We start from the raw sequence: 22,830 nt of genomic DNA, 5'->3' as shown, positions 1-22,830 counted from the left end.
TATCAAATAACCCATATTACCTCACCCTCTCAAGCTCACACAAGCTTCTACATCTGCCCTACAATTCTGTATCTCACAGCTATACCTTACTCACATAACATCAAGACACCAACACATAACAGTAGAAAAAACACATATATATACCAATCTCACAAACAACAAATATTAAAAAACACATACTGTCAATCCTACAAAAACTACCAACCTCTGGTGACATACACTCAAATCCAGGTCCTCTCACAACCAAACATACATCTGACCTGCTGATTCTAAATCTCAACATATGAAGCATCACCAACAAAACAGCTGAACTGCATACATTCATAGCCCACTACACCCCTGACATACTTACCATCACAGAGACCTGGCTAAACCCCAATATCCAAGACAAAGACTTCCTCCCCCCAGGATATAATGCAATAAGAGCAGATAGAGTAGGCAGGAAATGAGGAGGAGGAGCCATTCTCTTCAAAAACACCCTTAACCTCCAACTCATCCACACCACACCACCCGCATTTCAAAATGCTGAAATCCTGTTTTCTATCCTCTCCATAAAAAACACCAAGAAAATCAATATAATATGTTGCTACATACCCCCATGTAATAACTCACTCATAATAGAAGAAATCCTACACTGGACAAAAGATAACCTAGCACAAGAAACTATCCTACTAGGTGACCTAAACACTGACTGGATAACCTCTGACTCCAACAACCCCACTAAGCATATTAACCTATATGGGTTCTCTCAACTCATTGAAGAACCCACTAGAACAGACAAAAAAAAAAAAGAATCAATACTTGATTGGACTCTAGCCAACTATCCCAAGCAAAATTATAAAGTAGGTTGTCTGCCAGATGATCTCAGTGACCATCTCCCCACTTTTCTACTCCGTAAACACTCTAAACTCTCCAAACCTATTGTCTATAAACTAGTATGTAATGACCGCAACCTTACCCCCGCAATACATCAATACTGTTCTAAGCCACTACAACTGGGAACCACTACGAACCCTAGGGTTAGACCAGGCAGTCGACTACTTCAATACTACATTTACTAATGTTCTTGACAGTCTTGCCCCCAGCAGGAAGATTAGAGTAAAAGCCAACTATGCACCCTGGCTAAGTAGCAACACTAGAGCCTTACTAAAAGCCAGGGATAAAGCCTGGAAAATCTGAAAGACTGAAAAGACCACCACCTCCAGGCAATATTACCAGCAGCTTAGAAATAAGGCCAAGGCTGAAACCAAACAAAATAAATAAAACTACGTTCTTAGTGCCCAAAACAAATATTCAAAGAATCTGCAGAAATTCTGGCATTCTATTAACTCCTTACTAAAACCAAGCAAAACCACTACTCCAGCTCCAAAATCTACAGATAATACCCTTGACATAGCCACTCAATTTAATCACCACTTTAAAATGTCCATCTTAGCCATATCTGGTCAGTTAACCAAACATAGCCCACTACAAGCCAAACACAATCTATCCCATAGTACCCCTCTTTTACTCTGTCACATATCCCCACCTCTACAATAAAAAACTCCATCTAAAGCTCAAACCCACGACACTAGCAGCTGATAACATACCTGCTGCATACCTAAACATGGCTAGTGACTCCCTATCATATCCTATCTCCATCCTAATCAACCACTCCATACAAGAATCCTACATACCCAAACTCTGGAAAGTATCTTACATCATTCTTCTTCATAAAGGGGGTAACTTCTATGACTTCTCCAACTACTGACCTATTGCCATCCTATGCCCCCTATCTAAAATACTAGAGAAATGCATCCACTTGCAAGTCATGACATTTCTTAACACACACAAGCTCATATCTACCACACAACATGGATTCCATCCATATCACAGCACTACCACTGCTCTTCTTTCCTTCTCTAATCTAGTCATCCTCCACAGGAATGACAACAAATATGCATCTGCCATTTTCCTGGACCTCTCAAAAGCATTTAACATGATCTCCCACTCCATCCTGCTACACTCTCTAACATCACTATCTTTCCCCCCTTGTACTATAGCCTGGTTCAGAAGCTACCTATCTGACAGGCAACAATCTGTCCAATGGAAGGGAACTCTATCTCCATATCTTTCAACTACCATAGGTGTCTCACAAGGCTCTATACTGGGCCCACTACTTTTTTTTATATTCACAAATAACCTCAATAGCTCAACCCAGCATGCCACACTCATTCAATATGCAGATGATTCAACCCTGATCTGCTCTGCCTCATCTCCCACCATTCTACAGCAACTCACTCAGGAAACTTTTAACTCTGTAGAAAAATGGATCGCAGGTATCCAACTTATCCTAAATCCCAAGAAGACAAAACTACTACTATTCTCCCCTAATAGATCAAAAACTCCCCTCTCCTTCTCCATCACATCTAAGGACGACACCACCATCTCCCCTTCTAACCACACCAAACCTCTGGGCACTGAAAATGACAATAATCTCCACTTTGATATCCACATCTCTCATACCATAAAATTAGTACACAAAAAATGGGCTCACTATATAGGCACAGAAACTTTCTTTCATATCAAGCTACAGTCACCCTTGCCCAAAGTCACCTCCTCCCTACTCTATTGTACGCAGTGCCAATTTTCACCCAAATTAGAAAGTCTGACCTAGACAAACTAGAATCTTGTTACAATAATATAGCCAAGTTTGCTACTAACTCCACATACAGAACCCATCACTGTACTGCACTAAAAGAACTAAAATGGCTTGCGTCATCACAACTTCTTAACTATCACCAGCTTGTTACTGCCTACAACATTCTCAAACACCCTGAACAAAAACTCTCAATATCCAATCTCCTTACTCACTACACTGCAAACCGGCATCTTCAATCTAGTGAAAAATCTCTCCTCTGCATCTCTGGGGCTAATAATAAAGCAGGGAAAGCGCTCTACTCCCACACCGTTGCTACAAACTGGAACTCTCTTCTCCATTCTCTGTCCACTGCCCCTACCACCTCACAATCCAAAAACTCCCTCAACTCACATCTCCTTATCTCCTTAGTACCTGGTCATGCCCTTGTATCACATAATTATACCCTCACTGCTCCTATCTCCCCTTCTCACTTACTAACACACCTTAACTCTCTATAAGTCAATAACTCAGCCAGTTTCACTGCTACACCTGCAGGGCATCTGCTCCTCTCCTTAGGCACAGCAGTATTCACCTGCATGTTAACTGAATTATGAATGTCATTCTGTTGGCTGTTGAAATGCTTGACACATTTCTTCTCACAATAACTGTCCAGTACTGTATAACTGTCGTTACCATTCTTTTTACTGCTTATTGTGTTTCCTTAATATGGTGTATCATTATCATTATATTGTTCGCTATATATGTTGTATCATTTTGTTAAACTATATATGTTGTATCGTTCTTGTTAAACTAAATGCCGGAGCTTTTCTCTCCGGGCCTCCACTGTAAATGGACCTGGTCCAGTCGGATCTTCCCCGTTAACAAATGTAAAGTAAAATAAATAAAATAAATAGTGAAAACAACAAACGTAGACAAAAAATGAATAACAGCAGAACTAGTAGATGACAATATATTTCAAAGCTCATAATAACAATAATGACAGCAGGAATAATAATAACAATAAAAATCAACATTAATCAGTTCAACAGAGTCACAATCCAATGTTGTGTCAGTGAACATAAAAAGCAAACAAAAAAACAAACAGCAGAGCCAGTAGACCAGGTGATGACAACAGCAACAACAACAACAATAATAATAATAATAATAATAATAATAATAATAATAATAATAATAATAATAATGATAATCTGGTCTATTGGAATGTACGAGCATTTCTTTGGGAACTAGCAAATTATTTTCCCAATGCGTTAATGGAAACAAATAATCCTTGAAATTGAGAAATAATGCCACATGCTTACACTAAACGCATTAATATGAGAATCCATTCAAAGCTTTTGCAGAAGCTGGGCAAGAAGCTGGGAAACAAGTGAAGTATAAGATTTTTGTTGTTATTGATTCCAAAATGATGCACATCTCACATTCAGTTCTTTGATACTACTATAAAACCTGCAGAATAGTATATGTGCCTACCAGTGATTTACACCAGGGAAAGTAGGGCAATGTTACCATATATGTCTAAATTGTGTCAACCTGAACTACAGGAAGCAGAGAAAATGAAATAAGGAATATTTTCTGAAAAAGTATCAGAAAAGTGCATCAAAAATTAAAACACTTTTGTGGAAAAAATCTATAAAATGGTAGCTGCAAAAGTCATCTAAAAGAACAATAAATAAAGTTACTGACATTCTGAGAAGTAAAAGTACATGCTGTACATATACTTTAAACTATTAGAGATGTATAAAAGCGACTGCTAGATACCTAGCTATTAGTTATTCCAGATACTCATATAAAAGTGATATAATGCAAATATATTGGCAAGAGACTCATCATATTTTAATAAAATAAAGCTTAAAATGATATTATAGATGTCAGAACCAGAGACTATGCCAATTAATGAAACTAAAACAGCTTAAGTTTGGTGCAAACACAATATAAATGTAAAAGTCTTTCCATTGCATATAGGAAAGTCTCATACTATTTTATAAATGGCAACAGTGAACTCATAAACCAATGGATGGGATGCTAACTTGTTATAGCTCACATCACATAACACCAGACAGAAACAGCATGCTACCTATTAACAGTGCAGTTAATCACACAGAATGCAAAATTATTTAAATCGTTTGGGCTATGTTACCATCCATAGTGAAAAAGGCTACAAATTCTAAACTTTTGGCATTCTAGAAACTATCAAAAAGGGATGTTGAATACGATTATATAATACTATGATTTTTCATAATTCATCAGTGTCTTTGGCAATGATTAACTCCTACATCAATTAATTTCCCTAGAAGTTCATTTTTTTACAAAATGAAGTCAAACAAAAATAAATCTGCATCTGTTTGAGAAGAAGTCAGTCTTGGAAGAGTACTTATATTGGAAATTAAGAACTGCAGTTCATGATAAATTGTAGATTCATTGTTCTGTACCAAGTAAATAATGGCCAGCATGTTGCATCTCTCTCTCTATATGTAAACACAAATATTTGTTATTAATGGGGTACAATTTAATAAAAACAACTGCTTATGTTTGCATAAGTGGGGAGTGGTTGACCTGAGAGCTTTTGTCTTATTAAATGACTTTCTTAGAGAGAGGCATTTAAGAAAAAAATCTTAAGTCATTCAGATAATGGTATTTTCCAAATGTGTAAGTTCATGTAAGCGCATCATTAATGCTCCTCTTGTCATTAAGTGCTGTTAATCAAATACTGTTTAGTAATTCAGCTGTATTTTACTCTCATTAATTTCCATTTATCTAAATGTGTCCTTTGTTGCAGTTAGTTAATACGCAAGAATAAAACCATTAGCTAGAATCAGCTATTGTAAATAGTATTTGACAAACTGGTTATCTATGTTTTTTATTATGAATTACAATAAACTTATTGCACTTTAAAATGAAAAGTACATTAATAGACAATTAAATTTTGGGAAAAATAAAAGCGAGGACTTGGATTCAGATGCATATATTAAAAGTTACTGCATATTCAGAAGTTTACAGTAAATTAATTAGCACCAGAAAGCTTTCACTATGAGTGAGCGAAGTTCAAGCCAATGTAGATCAGAGTCCCTAAAATGCATTCCCCAAAAAAGGACAAACAGAAACCCACCTTTTTAAGTATTTTTTCCCAAGAGCCATGCCCTTCTGAACCTAGATGTTGGGGGCAAGCCTCTACCTCCCCAAACTTATATATACCAACTCCATAGTCACACCAACTCAAAGAAGGAGGAAATGACCCCTGAAGAAGGCATCACTGCCAGCACAACTCGCCAACAGTGATTTCCTATGGAGGAGCTCTGTTCCTTGGCGAGATAAGTTTTAGGCAAATAGTGCTTGAGAGTTCAATCATCATCCACCCCTATGCTACCCTACCAGAAAAGTAAAACAGAAAGGTCAAACATCAAAAGTGATTTCCAGCAGGATAATGAGTGCTATGAAATGTAACAATAAAAATGTAAAACAAATGTACGAAATCTCAACAAAAAAAGGACAACGGTTATAGGTACAGACATAGAATATGCAATTATATGTGAAACAAAATAGGAATCATTAAATGCAGAACTGAATATGATCATCCAAAATCTCACAAAAAGGCAATCACCATGAACTGCAAGACTTTTTATGACATCATCATCATAAAAAACCCTTTCCCCATTTTTCGTGGGATCAGGATGACAGATCAACATCTGTCAATGTAACCAAATCATCTAGAGGCAACATTTACACACATGAGTGGTAGTATAAAACTGAAATAACAACAGCATGATTGTCCTATAAATACTTAATGAATGTATACCATAACAGAAATGGGGATATTCAAACTTTCAGCCATAGAAAAGGAAACAGGAGTCTCAGCTCTTCCAAACTAAGTGAAACCAGTAAGAAAAATAGGATATGATGGTATTCAGAATACTAACCAATGCATATAAATGGATAAAGTGCTGTAAATAATGTTTGTACCAATTATATTTTTGTTACAAGTATGTTCTGATAAAATGAGAAGAACTATAAATGATTGTACCTAATTTGCAAAAAGGACTATAGCATTTTCATGCATCAAAATATAATTAGAAACAGCAGACAGAGTATATTAGCAAAGAAAATAAAGCAGCACTCATTACATTTATTCAACTATTATTATTATTATTTTTTTGGACATAGATTTGCCCAGCTGGGCCAAGTGGAGGCCTGTGGAGAACAGCTGCCTAAACCAGTCCAGTACACTGACACACTACATAAGAAGATGCACATAAACAACCCATGATGCACCAACAGTTTACATTACTAAAATGAATGAGCAAAAAAATGATACAAAGCAATAAAAAATCAACATGACAAACATAATGACTCAAGAGCAAATGCAGACAGAAAATCACAGTAGACTGAAATTCTTGTAAAACAGTAGACAGTTCATTCAAAATACATTTTTAGTTAAGCAAGAGAGTTAACTTGAGTGTTCTTTCAAACTGAGATATGCAAATATGTAAATATCGAAGTTGTAAAACAAAAATAAACAAAAGTATACAGAGCAGAGGGCTACAGGAAATGCAAATGGTAGTTAGTATACAGAAACAAATATTAAACTAATGGCCAAATCCCAGAAAAATAAACTAAATGTTAAAAAGAACTAGCACACATAAATGAAATATATTTAAAGCAAAACATTGGTTTCTGCCTATCTAATCCTTTTAAAAATAATGATATTTACTGGACACATGAGCAAAGAAGTATATAACTAATATGTATCAGCTGTGAACTTCAGCTTCAAAAACTATGCAACTCAGTAAAGCCTGGTTAGAATGGAATAGCATAAAGAATGTAAACCTATCATACAAAACCAAAATTTGATAAAAAATAAGTGAGCAATGTATCTGAAAAGGTAAAGGAAAATAACTTAAGGGGTCTTTCGCTATTAGTATTCAGTAGGTTTTGTTCTCAGTTTGGTATTTATGACTTTCTTGTTAACTAAAGCTCTGAGACATGAAATACTAGAATATGAAGTACAAGGTTTACTATCACAGTCATGAAGTCTACGATCTTGAAATTCATAATACCAAGACTATAATATGAAAACAGCAAAGGGTTGGGAGAGTGGTCTAATGGTTAAGGTGTTTGCCTTACAAGCGCAATGTGCAGGGTTTGAGTCCCACAAGGAATAATTGGCTAGGCTTAAATGGCTCGCAAGGGCAGTTAACTTAGTACTAACCTATGAATAAATATATTAGGGAGAGTAGCCTAATGGTTAAGGTTTTTGCCTTAAAAACACAAGGTGCAGGGTTTAAGTCTCACAAGGGATAATTGGCTAGGCTTAAAATGGCTCACAAGGGCAGTTAGCCTAGTACTAATCTATGAACCTATGAACCTATAAAGACCACAATGTCTAAAAATCTTGAATACCGAATTCCCCTATGAATGTGAACCCAGGAATGACCGCTAACATAGTCTAGGAGTTGGATATTGTGGACTTCAAAGTTTTGGTCTTTCAATATAAGATAGTCTTGTGATTATGATTTTTCAAGATTGTTATAGTAAACTGAGGCATAATCAAATAAATAACATCATTAAAATAAATATATACATTTATAAATAAATGAATAAATAAAAAATAAGTTAAGAACTATATAAATAGATAATCATAAATTAACAAGTATATGGAAAATAGTCTTTTACACAGACAAATCTAGCTCAACATTTCCTCCATTAACAATGGTATTATTGTTAACATGTAAAATAATTTCATAAATGCTACCATTAAAGCAAGTCTCAGAAATAATCACCAACAACAGAAAATTAAAATGCGGTCACTACTAATATCACTATTGTCAAAAATAGCATAACTACAGAAAATAAATGCCCCACGTATATAGGCCCACAATATGGAATTTAAAGTGAATTACAGACTGAATCTTCTAATTTTGAACTATGAAAACATCAAAGTGTGTACAAATACATCATATGATGATAAAACATTACAATTTATGAAGACATACAAGTAAAATGCGAGAAAGAATTGTTACTGCTTTTGGCCTCATGAATGGTGTAATGGTTTTGATTTTGAACAAAATATTGAATATTTTTGGAAGGCAAAAGTATGTTTCAATATGTAAAAATGTAAATAGAATTAGAATTATAGGAAAAAGTATAATTTGTATGTATAGTATATCTGAATGACATATCAATCCCTATGGACACACCTTGGAGAAAGTCTTCATGCTTTCCAGAGCAGTTATTGTGACACATCAAACCTGAATTATGAGTCATTCTTAAAGAGTGATTCCTAACACTGGGGGTGGGGGTGGGGTAAGTTTCAGTCCATGTATTATTCACAGTATGGTACCTAAAGAAATATGCACAATATGTATTCAAGTGATTATACAGATGCTCCATACCTAAATGTTTTCCTTACCTGCCTTTTTTTAATTATGTTGTATAGTAATGCATCGGTCTATTTCAGAGTAAAACAAAATTATGCATTTCTTCCTGACAGCACAAGTGAAATAATGGTTTGACTGTGACATAGTCTGCATGAAAGTAGCAAATGAGAAAATCTTTTTTTTTTCTAGATGGTATCTTTTAGATTTTAATAACTGTGCTGATTTGTGAGTGTGTGTGTTTGTGAAAACTCACAAAACATTCAGCAGTATTGGAGTTTGCATCACAGAAGCAAATGACAAGCATCCAACTTCTATTCACTATTTCTTTTGGGAAATGCACAGTTGCTTCAGTTCCGTTTCAATAAGTCCAAACTAACAAACTAGGTATAGGAAATGAGTAATCCTCAACTCTGTAGATGGAAACACTACAGGCACTTGAGACCCATGTTCTTGAAACTATTGTCATGAAGCCAGGGGCTTGTGCATCTTCCGTCCCAGGTAGGTTGTTGTTTGTGCCAGAACTCAAATATGGACAAGCAGCCAAGGGAAGGGGGCAGGAGGGGAATTTTAAGTGTGGGGAGTAGAAGGTAAATTTTAAAGTGAAGGAGGAGTGTAGGTTAAGAACATGGAGGCTGCAGTTTAAGGTTTAGGGAATGCTCAGGGGATTAGGGAGGAATGGAGGTTTAGGGTAAGTGAGCAAGGATTTGGGTTGGGAAATTGGTAGGAATTTAAGGGCTGGGTGTTGGGAAGGCTACATAGAAATGGGAGATCAATCTAGTGGAGGTTTGAGCACTTCAATTTTTGAGCAACTAGCACCAAATAGGTGTGTTGCGAGCTACGAGCATGCAAGCACCTGTAATAGATCCCTACAGATAACTAGAAGGCAATAAATCTGACAGGATAATCAAAGAGGACAAAACTAACTGCATGGATTTTTTGACATGTCATAGATATTCTTACCTGTTTTTAAGGCAAACAATCAAGGAGGCTGTTTAGAAACCTAACCCAATTTATCACTTGCCATACATGCACGGAGGCTGAGGGAGTCGAACCTTGGATTACAGAAGCACATTGTTATATGTTGATATGTCTGCATAATGACAAAGATGAAGAACTTTGGAAATATTAATTTTATTCCAAAGAATGAATCCATGATAACTGAATTAATGATGGCCTTAAGCCATTTCAATTTCAGTTATTACCAAGATAAAAGGTCTAATAAGCATGTTTGTTTTAACAAATGTTATGTTGCAATGTAAATAAGCTGTTTATTAAACAAGTTTCATTTTCGTCTTTATATCTGAAATATATATATATATATATATATATATATATATATATATATATATATATATTAAATTAGAATCTTCAATGCCCATTTGTCGGACATCATTATAGCCCCCTCTTTACAGATAAGGATTATAACATTACATTTTGTCTGCCAAGGAGGCTAACGTTTGCTTACTTTGAATAAAGGGAGCATGTGTAGTTCTACCCCTGAAAAGTACTAAAATAGTTGTTGACACACCATTGCTACAACTTATAACTATTTAAGAGGAAAAACAAAATCTATACTGAAGTAAGATAACTGGTTATAATTCCTTAAAGTGAAACTTTCTGATACAAATCTTTAAGAGTATAATACAGGCAGACTTCAAGAAATGTATTATAGGCTGTCACTAATAACATTACATTAGATAGGTGTTTTTAACTTAGAAATTATTGGAAAAGAAAAAAGCATGTTATAAAATTCATAGTATAAATACATTCTAATAATATACCACTCTTTTCTAGTTTGTAACAAAGACAAAAGTAATAAATGTCCCATGCTGAGCAGAATATTACCTATATTGTGCATATATATACATTGCAATCATTTCACCTTTACTTATCAGTGTATTACCACTCTGAAACATTACTTTATGTCTAAATATGTCTAGCATTGTGAAGAATGTGATGCTCATGCCCTGGCCCAGCAATCAAGGAGCCTCAATCCTCGCCACTAACACCAGTGAGGGGCGTCTCATGTAGGAGGAAAGGATAACAAATACACACAGTAAAGTCCAATTTCCCTTAAGAGCACACAGAGATCACAGTCAGTCCAGGACTGGTCACTACCTTGCTCTCCAGGTTCCCAATAAGACTCCCCACTGGCACAGCTATAGGGTCCAGATCTCAGGCTAGGGGGCAAGCTAAAACCTCCAGCACCTTCTCTGTCCAACTAGTGCTTTGTGTCCCTGTCCAAGTAGCTAACACACACACACACACACACACACACACACACACACACACACACACACACACACACACACACACTCACTTTGAGAAGATTTTTTACAGCCACACAGACAGTCCTGGGGAAGGTTGGCACAGGTTCTCCAGCTGTGCCCCTTGTTCCAAGACTATACAGTAGTACCAGCTGCCACCACCCACTAATATTTATCAGCTACTCAAAGGCCCTTAAATGGGTGTCCAATTATTACTGTGCAATATTATTATGCAATTGGTAGTATAGCCCAGGGCTAAAGCTATTGAAGTGGCTTTGTACAATTTTACCAAAGACATGCAAGTACTCTAAAGAGCTTAAATTATCTCTACAAAACAGCCACAGTTGAAAGGGTTTAAAAATATTTAATAAAAAATAGTCAAAACACAAGACAATACTTTTACTACACAGTGCTAGTCAAGAGTTCAGAGATCACAGAGAAATACTTAAAATAATGCAGTAGTACAGTTCTGACCTCACAGAAAAACACTTAGTCTAATCTTTCTGGTTTCTAGCTATTTATAAGAGAAAACACAAGTCTAAGATAAACTTACATATAGAGCAAGACAGTGCTGATGAGTTGGATGGTCAAGATAAAAATGCTTAATGCTCTCTGATTCGCTCTGGTTCACATTACATCATTCTTCACACTTCCCTTGATTACATTACATCATTCTTCACACTTCCCTGGGTTCCCAGGCTAACAGAAACTACATTTACATTCTTCACCTCTGGGCAGAAACCAGAGCAATAAAGGACATTTATGCATGCAAATTCTGACTATTAATTCTGGCCTTAAAACAATAGGCAGAATGCCCCACTCTAGACTCAATGGCTTCGAGTCCTAACATCAAAGGGTCACAACATGCTTTACTTGCTCAGTACAGTGCACTGTTTTACATTTTTCCAGATTCACATGTAACACTATTTTTTATCATTTAAGACAACAAGTCTGTGGTTTACATCAATATTTACAGATGACAGAATTATCTCCAAAATTCTATCTGGCTAGGCTGGCAGCCTTCATCTATCTTCACCCAAGCTTCACATACCACCACCCCCCCCCCTTAGAGAACTCAAGCTAGTTTTTCAAGTGACCCTTGAGAAATGCTGCTTGAGGGAGTTAGGTCTATCTGAGTATACCTTACCCCATTCCCTGTCTTGACAGCCCATCTGCATTGGCATTGTTAATCCCACTGTGGTGCTGCATGGACATATATACTTGCAACCCCAGGCTCCATCTTAGCAACTTAGCATTTTGCTGGCTGGCTCTGTTTAACCATGTTAGGGGGTTGTGATCTGTCATAACAGTGAATTTCCTTCCATACAGATAAGGCTGAAGTTTCTACAGTGCCCACACTATGGCTAGACATTCCTTTTCTACAGCTGCATAGCATTCCTCCCAGGGGTTGGAGCCTATGACTGAGATAAACCACTGGGTGCTCTTCCCCCTCTGAAGAAATCTGGCTAAGTACAGCCCCCACCCCACTGTTTGAAGCATCCACTTGCACAACAAATTCTTTGCTGTAATATGGACTGGCTAACACAGGGGGTCCTCCCAAAGCTTCTTTAAGCTTTTGGAATGCCTGCTCATATGCTGGGATCCACACTACCTTATCTGGCCTGTTCTTCCTTGTCAGATCTGTGAGGGGAGCAGCTATGGTACTATAACTGGGGACAAACTTTCTGTAGTACCCTGATGTCCCTAAAAATGCCCTCACCTGCTGTTTAGTAACAGGTGCCGGCCATGCCTGAATGGCTTCCACTTTGGCAGGTTCTGGCCTTATCTTACCACTCCCCACTCTATGTCCTAGGTAGGAGACCTCTGCCATACCCACCTGACATTTGCTCGGCTTAATGGTCAACCTTGCCCTCTGTAGCCTGCCCAGCACCTCCCTGACATGCTGAAGGTGCTCTGGCCAGGAATGGCTGTAGATGGCAATATCATCTAGGTAAGCAAGGGCAAACCCTCCTGCTCCTGCTAGGATATGATCTAAAAGCCTCTGGAAAGTTGCTGGGGCATTCTTCATCCCAAAGGGCATCTTTGTGAACTCATACAAGCCAAAGGGAGTCACAAAGGTGACTTCTCTCTAGCACTGGGAGTCAGGGGCACCTGCCAGTAACCCTTGGTAAGATCAATGGTTGTAAGATACTTAGCCCCACCCAGCTGCTCTAGGGCCTCATCTGTCCTAGGCATGGGGTAAGCATCTGACTCTGTGTGACTATTTAATTCCCTGTAGTCCACACAAAACCTGGTGCTGCCATCCTTCTTTGGCACCAGCACCACTGGGGAGGCCCAGGGACTGTTGGACTCTTGAATCACCCCTAGTTCCAACATCTCCTGTCCTGAGGTTCAGGACGTATGCCACAACAGACTCCTTGTGAGACTCGCACTCACCTTCCCACTCATCTTGAATTAAATCTAGAGGTCCCCTCACCCTATGCCCATACAACTACTAAAAGGGTGAAAATCTGGTGGATTCCTGGGGAACATCTCTGTAAGCAAACAACAGATGGGGCAAATATTTGTCCCACTCCCTTTTAAACTGATCTGCAAATGCCCGTAGCATGGACTTGATTGTACAGTTTAACCTCTCAACAAGACCATTAGTCAGAGGATGGTAGGGGGTGGTCTTCATGTGCTTCACCCCACAAGACTTTCACAGACAAGCCAGCAGGTCTGACATGAAATTGGCACCTCTGTCAGTCAGTATTTCTTTTGGGAAACCTACTCTGCTGAAAATCTCTAACAACACATTTGCTACTTTCTCTGCCTCAATGGAGGACAACTCCACTGCCTCATGGTATTGTGTAGAATAATCCACTATCACTAGGACATACTTTGTCCCTGTGAAACTTGGGGTACTCAGAGGACCCACAATATCCATAGCTACCCTCTGAAATGGCTCCTCAATCACAGGCAAAGGCAACAAAGGAGCTCTCACCTTGTCTCCTGCCTTGCCTACCTTTTGGCACTGCTCACAGGTCCTGCAGTACCCTGTTACATATCTGGAAATTCTAGGCCAATAGAAGTTCTGCATAATACGCCTCTTTGTACGTTTTATGCTCATATGACCTGCAAAGGAAATATCATGGGCTATGGCTAGAAGCACCAGACGGTAGGCTCTAGGCACCACCAACTGCTGTATCCTCTCACTTTCTAGCCCTCCCTCAGGGGTCCACTCTCTGTACAGCAACCCTTTGTCCCTTTCCTTGAGAATAAGGTGCCTCCCTAGTTACCTGCCTCAGACCTTGCAGTGTAAGATCTGAGAGCTGAGCCTGTCTCAACTCTCTCCTTGTAACCCTTCCTAGCTCCCCTTCCACAGGAATTCTGGCATCCTCTGACAATGGTGCCTCACTGTCAGCCTGGTACTACTACTCACCTCTACCTTTGCAGTCACTCTGTCCAAGGGACCATCAGTACGCACAAGCAGCTGTGGCTCACCTTCTAGCTCTCTCCCTGAAGTAACCACCTCACCAGTCCTGGCTGTAAGGATGCAGTATGTCTGGGTCTCCTCCAGGCTACCAGACCCACATGCTTGTCTCCTAACCTGACTTCGTGTAACTGCACAAACACATGGTACTGCCTCATCCAAATCCTTCCCTATCAGGACATCTGCAGGATGGTAGTTTGGTACCCTTGTCATCTCAAGACAACCTACTATTGGCATTTTGTCTTTTCCACTTAGTGGCTCCCTCACATTTTGTTCCCCACCTTGCCTCTGTGGAAACCTGTATGACACATGGCCCCACTGGTTGCATTCAAAACACTTAACCCTAGCTCCTGGATGTGTACCTGGACTAGTGGCTTCCCCTGCTACTGGCAGATTCTGTTGGGGCAGTCTGTGCTGCCCACCATGGGTTCCTTTAGACCCATGAGCAGTACTGGGGGTACCTTTCCTGTGCAGGGCTGCCCTGCTTGCCAGGTATAGGTCTTCCTTCTTCCCCAGCTCATCTGAAGTAGCAAATTTTCTCTCAGCTAACCAGATCTTCATGTCCTCAGGCAAAGTGCTAAGGGCTTGTCCCTCACCAAAAGGTCTGCCAGCCCTTCAAAACTGGTGACCTGACATCCACTCACCCACCTTTGGAAATAAGTGCCCAGTTCAGCAACATATTCACACACACTTTTATCTGCCTTGCGTCTATGCTCACAAAACTTTTTCCTATACATTTCAGGTGTTAGCTTAAACAAGTCTAACAAGTGATTTTTAACAGCAGTATAATCAAAACATGCAACATCAGACATTTTTGACAAAACATTTACAGCTTTACCATGGAGTAAGAGGGTCAGGAACCATATCCAGAGCCTTTGGTCAACACCATACTGTTTGCATACCCTCTCAAATATATGACTGAAGCTATCAAAATTATCCCCCTCTTTAAACTGCGGAAGAAATTTACTGACCTTTTGTGTTTCTGGTGTCCAGTTACTCCCTTCCCCATTACCTCCATGACTCTGGTGAAGAGTCAGCATCTCCTTCTCATGCTGCCTCTGACTTTCCTTTTCCTTGGCTTCCAGGTGTAGCAGTTTCTCATTCTCCTCAGCCTGTAGACTTCTCAGTCTCTCAGCTGCTTCTATCTCCAAATGCCTGGCCTCCAACTCAAGTCACTTTAGCTCGAGATGGATTTTTAAGTCCTCTGCAGAAAGGTTGAGCTATCCATTCTCCGAGGGTATTATATCTCTACTGCCATGTCTGATTGTCCTTCTGGTTGCTGTTTTCTGATGCAGCTGTAACCAAGGCTGCAATCAGTTCTGCCTTAGTCAGGTTTCCATGCAACAGTCCCCCTAGCCTGGCACATCTTCGCCGGCTGGATCCTTGTCAGCTTGCCATACTCCTCTGCTAACAAGCTGCCTGCTCACCCTGACTAAGCTAACAAAAGAAATAAAACAATTGTGATCTGAACTCTGAGTATTCACTGCATGACTGATTTAGAGTACAAAACACATTCAGAGCTCACTGTACACAAGCTACAGAAATCCACTCTAAACACACAACTGCAAGCCAATTAGTATTTGCCAACCAATTAATATGTGGTGTGGATATCCCACCACTGCCAAACAATTAATATGTGATGCCCATGCCCTGGCCCAGTAATCAAGGAGCCTCAAGCCTCACGACTAACATCAGTGAGGGGCGTATCATATAGGAGGAAAGGATAACAAATACACACAGTAAAGTGCAATTTCCCATAAGAGCACACAGAGATCACAGTAAGTCTGGGGCTGGTCACTCCCTTGCTCTCCAGGTCTCCAGTAAGACTCCCCACTGGCACAGCTATAGGGACCAGATCTCAGCCTAGTGGGCAAGCTAAAACCTCCTAGTGGGCAAGCTAAAACCTCCAGCACCCTCTCTGTCCAACCTGTTCTTTGTGTCCCTGTCCAAATAGGTAACACACACACAGACACACACACACACACACACACACACACACACACACACACATATAAACTTCGAGAAGAGTTTATACAACCACACAGATGAGGCTGGCACAGGTTCTCCTGCTGTGCCCCTTTTTCCGAGACTATATGGTAGTACCAGCTGCTACCACCCACTAATATTTATCAGCTACTCAAAGGCCCTTAAAAGGGTGTCCAATTATTACTGTGCAATATTATTATCCAATTGGTAGTATAGCCCAGGCTAAAGCTATTGAAGTGGCTTTGTACAATTTTACCAAAGGCATGCAACTACTCTAAAGAGCTTAAATTATCTCTACAAAACAGCCACAGTTGAAAGGGTTTAAAAATATTTAATAACAAATAGTCAAAACACAAGACAATACTTTAACTACACAGTGCTAATCAAGAGTTCAGAGATCACAGAGAAATACTTAAAATAATTCAATAGTACAGTTCTGACATCACAGAAAAACACTTAGTCTAATCTTTCTGGTTTCTAGCCATTTCTAAGAGAAAATACAAGTCTAGGATAAACTTACATATAGAGCAAGACAGTGCTGATGAGTTGGATGGTCAAAACAAAAATGCTTAATGCTCTCTGATTCTCTCTGTTTTTAAAATCACATTCCTGGTTCACTTTACATCATTCTTCACACATCCCTGAGTTACATTACGTAATTTGTCACACTTCCCTAGGTTCCCAGGCTAACAGAAACTGCATTTACATTCTTCACCTCTGGGCAGAAACCAGAGCAATAAAGGACATTTATGCATGCAAATTCTGGCCATTAACTTTGGCCTTAAAACAATGGGCTGGATGCCCCACTCTAGACTAACTGGCTCTAACATAAAGGAGTCACAACATGCTTTACTTGGTCAGTAGACTGCACTGTTGTTACATTTTTTCCAGTTCCACGTGTAACACTATTTTTATCATTTAAGACAACAAGCCTGTGGTTTACAATAATATTTAAAGATGATAGAATTATCTCCAAAATTCTATCTGGCTAGGCTGGCGACCTTCATCTATCTTCACCCAATTTTCACAAAGAACATTCCCTAAATATTTTTATGACCATTTGTCATTATTTATTTGAAGATAATAACTGTTTAGTATTTATTCATACGACTTTGTCAATGTAACTGTTTTGAAAACAGAATAAATGTACCTTAAACAGTTCTGATCATGCATGCTTGATCCGACATATGCCAATGATAAGACAATCAAGAGTTAAAAATAATAATAAAATGTCACTGCCTCTACTCCATTCTTGCATTTTGTAGGTTGGAAAGCTTGATAATAATTCACAAAAAAAATCACATTAAAATTTAGAATGTAATTATGTGATGAAAAAACAAAGGGTTGGTATGCATATTCTTATTTATAAATAAGAGTCTGACCTATATTGGTATAACAGGTAAGCCAGCCTACTAAGGTATGAGATTATACTTCGGTCACTGCAAACAGCACAGTGCCATAAAATATTCGACTTCTGGTGTGGTTATATGGTTGGCTGTCCTCAAATGAGTGTTGAATATATGAACAAATAAGCCATTGTATATCTGGAATGCAGAGAGATATACTTGAGTCTATACAATGCGTAAAATGTTGTAACATCTATCTCAACTGCTTTTTAGACAGCAGAACTCCTATAATACTTGAGTGAAAATGTGGAATTAGCACTGCAAAGTCTAGTCTTGATGTTTAGAATTGTATGCCAGCTTCCAGAATGCCATCCTCTCCCTCACAAGTACATCCCCACCAAAAAACTAAAATGTCATATTTAAGCAAAACTCCATTTACTTAACCATGCATTCTGAAAAAACGTCAGTGCACAAACTATGTAACCACACTAGATGATAAACATGCATTTAAAAATTAAATTCTAGTATATTCCTTAATGCAAAAAAAATGTTCACCATGGTGTTCACAGTGTGCGCATGTGTGTGTGTGTGTGTGTGTGTGTGTGTGTGTGTGTGTGTGTGTGTGTGTGTGTGTGTGTGTGTGTGTGTGTGTGTGTGTGTGGCTATGCCCATGAGCACTTTGCACTTCTCACAAAATAAATATTATGTCAAAAACACGGCATTGTTTATATTGCAAGCTATATACAACCCCATGTCAGCATGGATAAGATGAAGAGTAGCTTCTCTCTCTGTGCATGCACAGCATGCGAGTGCAGTTACCAAATTATTAAAATAAAATTAATAAAAAAGATTTTTTTATAACATTATATAAATGATTTACTTGTGGCTTACCTGTATCTTTTGTTATCAACTGGAACAATATCCATAGCAATATAATACTGCTGGTGAGGATCCAGGCCATTAATCTTGACTCTTGTTGCTGGAAACATACGCCTTAATATAAAGAAAAAATATGCATCATACACTGTCAATCTTCAGTATAGAAATGTTTTATCCATGCCTAAAAAACTTGTTTACTGACATGTATAGCCTTTATATGTGCTTAACTAAAACTATAATATCTATTGAACTTGTTCTGAAAATAGTTTGTTTAACGATCGTCATTTAGGAGAATACTGCAACTACACATAAGACACTGGAATTACCATCACACATAAGAGATTGCAATACAAAAACATTCTTCAAAATGTGAATAAATAAAGTTAAAGCATTCGTTGTTACTAAGATACCTACAATACACATACAGATATAGATATAGATTAGATACTAATATATACATATATATATATATATATATATATATATATATATATATATAAATATATATATACAGAGAGAGAAAGATACGTATTCACAACACCCAGCAATATCAATGTGCCCTTTCTAGAGTGTATTATATATATACATATATATATATATATATATATATATATATATATATATATATATATATATACACACACACACATATATATATATATATATATATATATATATATATATATATATATATATATATATATATATGTTGTGTCTTTCGGCTTATCCCGGTTAGGGGTCGCCACAGTGGAACTCCGGTCCGCTAATGTTTGGTACTGGATTTTTACGTGCCGAGTTACCAGCCCTGACGCACAGCCTTCAACGAAGGCACGCCCATTCACGCATGCCTCCACACAGAAGATGCTCTAGCTGAGAATCGAACAGGAGAACATCTTGCTGAGAGGCGACAACGCTACCGCAGCACCACTATCGTGGGTATATATATATATATATATATATATATATATATATATATATATATATGTATACATATACACACATACACATATACACACATACACATATATATATTTTGTTTTAAGAAAGGGCACAATAATATTGTGTGTGTGCGTGTGTGTGTGTGCGTGTGTGTGTGTGTGCGTGTGTTTGTCTGTGTGTGTGTGTGTGTGTGTGTGTGTGTGTGTGTGTGTGTGTGTGTGCGCATTAAGTTATCCCTTTATAGCATTACCATTCCAGTGGGTATATCTTATACATTACAAATTAGCAACAAAAATCAATTATGCCATACGCCGGAATGTGTGAAGTATTTGACTAAATCATACTGAGCAGGTACGATAAGCAAAACTAGTTACACTTAGAAATTTTCAGACATTCATTTTTGCTACAGTAACAACCTTCAGAATTCCATCCTATCTCGTATTAAACAATTAAGCAATACTAGAGCCTATTTGTCTCAGAAATAATCATATTATCTCACATTGAATCTTCTACCTTAGCTTAAAGCTACACATATCCACAAACTTACTATAAAGGGAAAATGGTTATGCATATCTTTGATTATCTAAAATGTCTAACTAAACAGAAAACTGGGATATAAATTTTGATACACACTTATTTTTCAGAATAGAGGTTAGAAGTTACATACTCTCGTGTAGAGTTGCTATGAATTCCATTTGTAAGAAGCAAATCTTTTGTCTTTTTCAGTATACATGAAAATATTTTCATATATGCCTAACAATATTTGCAGCAAAACACTGCATAGAAAAACAGTAATAGGTGACTTTTTGAGACTAGCGTTAATTCAAAGGTTAAAATGTCACAGAAAATATATATTATTAGTATTTTTAGTTTCCAATTTATTTATGTATTTAGTTATTTATTTATTTTGTTTACCGAGAAAGTCCAACTGAACAAAGGCCCAACTATCAGAGGCCTAGGCAGTAATGCTCCATTTAATGTAAGTGATTCAGAAAAGAGATGCAGTAAATGTTTATTCTGAAAGCAAGCACATAGTGTCAAAATTACAGAGCAATTGTTGTTATTGTTTACCAATAACTTAGAGTAGTTGACTTACCTAAAGTTAAGATGAGATAATTTGGTCTACAGACTCATAGTAAATCTAAAGTACTACATTAAATTATTTTTTCACTACAGCACATCAGTTATGTAGTAGCTACATTTCAAATTGTGCATGTATGTATGTATATGTATATATATATATATATATATATATATATATATATATATATATATATATATACACACACACAGATATATATATTATATATATATATATATATATATATATATATATATATATACATAGACATATATATACCTGATAGACTTCTTTGAAGTGGCCACCAAAGCCGTAGATGAGGGTAAGGTGGTTCACAAAGCCTATCTAGATCTCACCAAGGCTTTCAACACCATCCCCCACTCTGGAATTATAGATAAACTCACTAAACTTGGTATAAATCCCTATGTCACAAGATGGGTTGCCAACTGGCTCATTGACAGAACCCACACTGTGAAAGTAGCACACTCTAAATCCAACTTCAGACCTGTGACAAGTGGAGTACCACAGGGTTCAGTCCTGGGTCCTCTTCTGTTTGGTATCTACTTCTCTGAAGCACAGGCTAACACTGAAGGTCTTTGGCTAACAAAGTTTGCAGATGCAAACTAGGAGCCATAATCAAAACTCCTAACAATGTGGACATCCTACAAAAGGACCTCACTGAGACAGATGTTTGGTGTCAAAGCCATGGCCTCAAGCTCAATGCCAAAAAGTGCATTGTCTTCCCTTTTGGTAAAAACTCTGCATCCATGAACTACCACATAGGCAATAGTCTACTTAACACTAAAAGTGTGATAAGAGGCCTTGGGACACAGGTGGACAGTAGTCTCTCCTTTGATAATCACATCGCCACAGTAGTCAGGAAATCCTTCTACGTGGCACACCTCATCACAAAAGGTTTCTCATCCAGGAAAAAAGAGGTAATTGTTCCCCTCTACTCATCACTCATTAGACCTATTATAGAGTACAAAGCCCCTTTTGGTATGTACCTCACAAGACATCTACAACAACTGGAAAGGCCGCAGAAATACCTCACAAAGAGGATTACCGGCCTCAAACAGATGCCCTATACAGACCGTCTCAAAAAACTCCAGCTTTACTCTGTCGCATATCGCCTATTCAGAGGTGATCTCTGCCTAACATACAAAGCTATGTCAAACCCACAGCTGTTGGACATACTCCAGTTAAAGAAATCTCAATCTCTCCATGCTACACACTCTAGGGACCTAAACCTTGTCACCACAATAAACATTACATGCTGGAGGGATAGATTCCTGTCCCAGAGACTTCCCATACTCTGGAACAAACTACCTATCTATATCAAACAAAACTCCTCATTAGCACTCTTCAAGAAAAATCCTGATGATTGGATGGGAGATAGGAAATTCACCCCGGGGATCACTTCTGTGGCTCTGTTTGACAGGGGCACAGGAAAATAATTTTCTTGGGTGGCAAAAGCCAGAGTATGCTTATATAGGCCCTTAGTGCCAATAGCCTAGTACCTACATATGAATCTATGAACCTATATATATATATATATATATATATCTATATATATATATATATATATATATATATATATATAAAAATATATATATATATATATATATATATATATTTATATATATATATATATATATATTATATAGATTAGTTATGTTTCAGCTTTTCCTTCTATTCTAGACATCTAATAGTTGCAGGTACCTGCACGCACACACACTCACTCACACACACACACACACACACACACACACACACACACACACACACACACACACACACACACACACACTCACACACACACTCGCACACAAATATGTATATATCATATATATATATATATATATATATATATATATAAAAAATATA

General features: G+C 37.8%; 1 protein-coding gene across 2 annotated transcripts in view; it reads right to left on the bottom strand.

Moving 5' to 3' along the window:
- TBX18 (T-box transcription factor 18) overlaps nt 1-22,830 on the bottom strand; it is a 264,470-nt gene that overhangs the window by 231,923 nt on the left and 9,717 nt on the right. For both annotated transcript variants that reach the window (XM_044065921.1, XM_044065929.1), the window contains exon 3: nt 18,936-19,037. In XM_044065921.1, the coding sequence (XP_043921856.1) occupies nt 18,936-19,037 (102 nt within the window). The remainder of the gene's footprint in view (nt 1-18,935; nt 19,038-22,830) is intronic.

The sequence above is a fragment of the Protopterus annectens genome, chromosome 1.part0 (assembly GCF_019279795.1).
Source record: "Protopterus annectens isolate FY-2018-M chromosome 1.part0, PAN1.0, whole genome shotgun sequence".
NCBI lineage: Eukaryota > Metazoa > Chordata > Ceratodontiformes > Protopteridae > Protopterus > Protopterus annectens.
The sequence above is the reverse complement of the archived record's forward strand: the minus strand, read 5'-3'. Positions and strand labels throughout refer to the sequence as shown.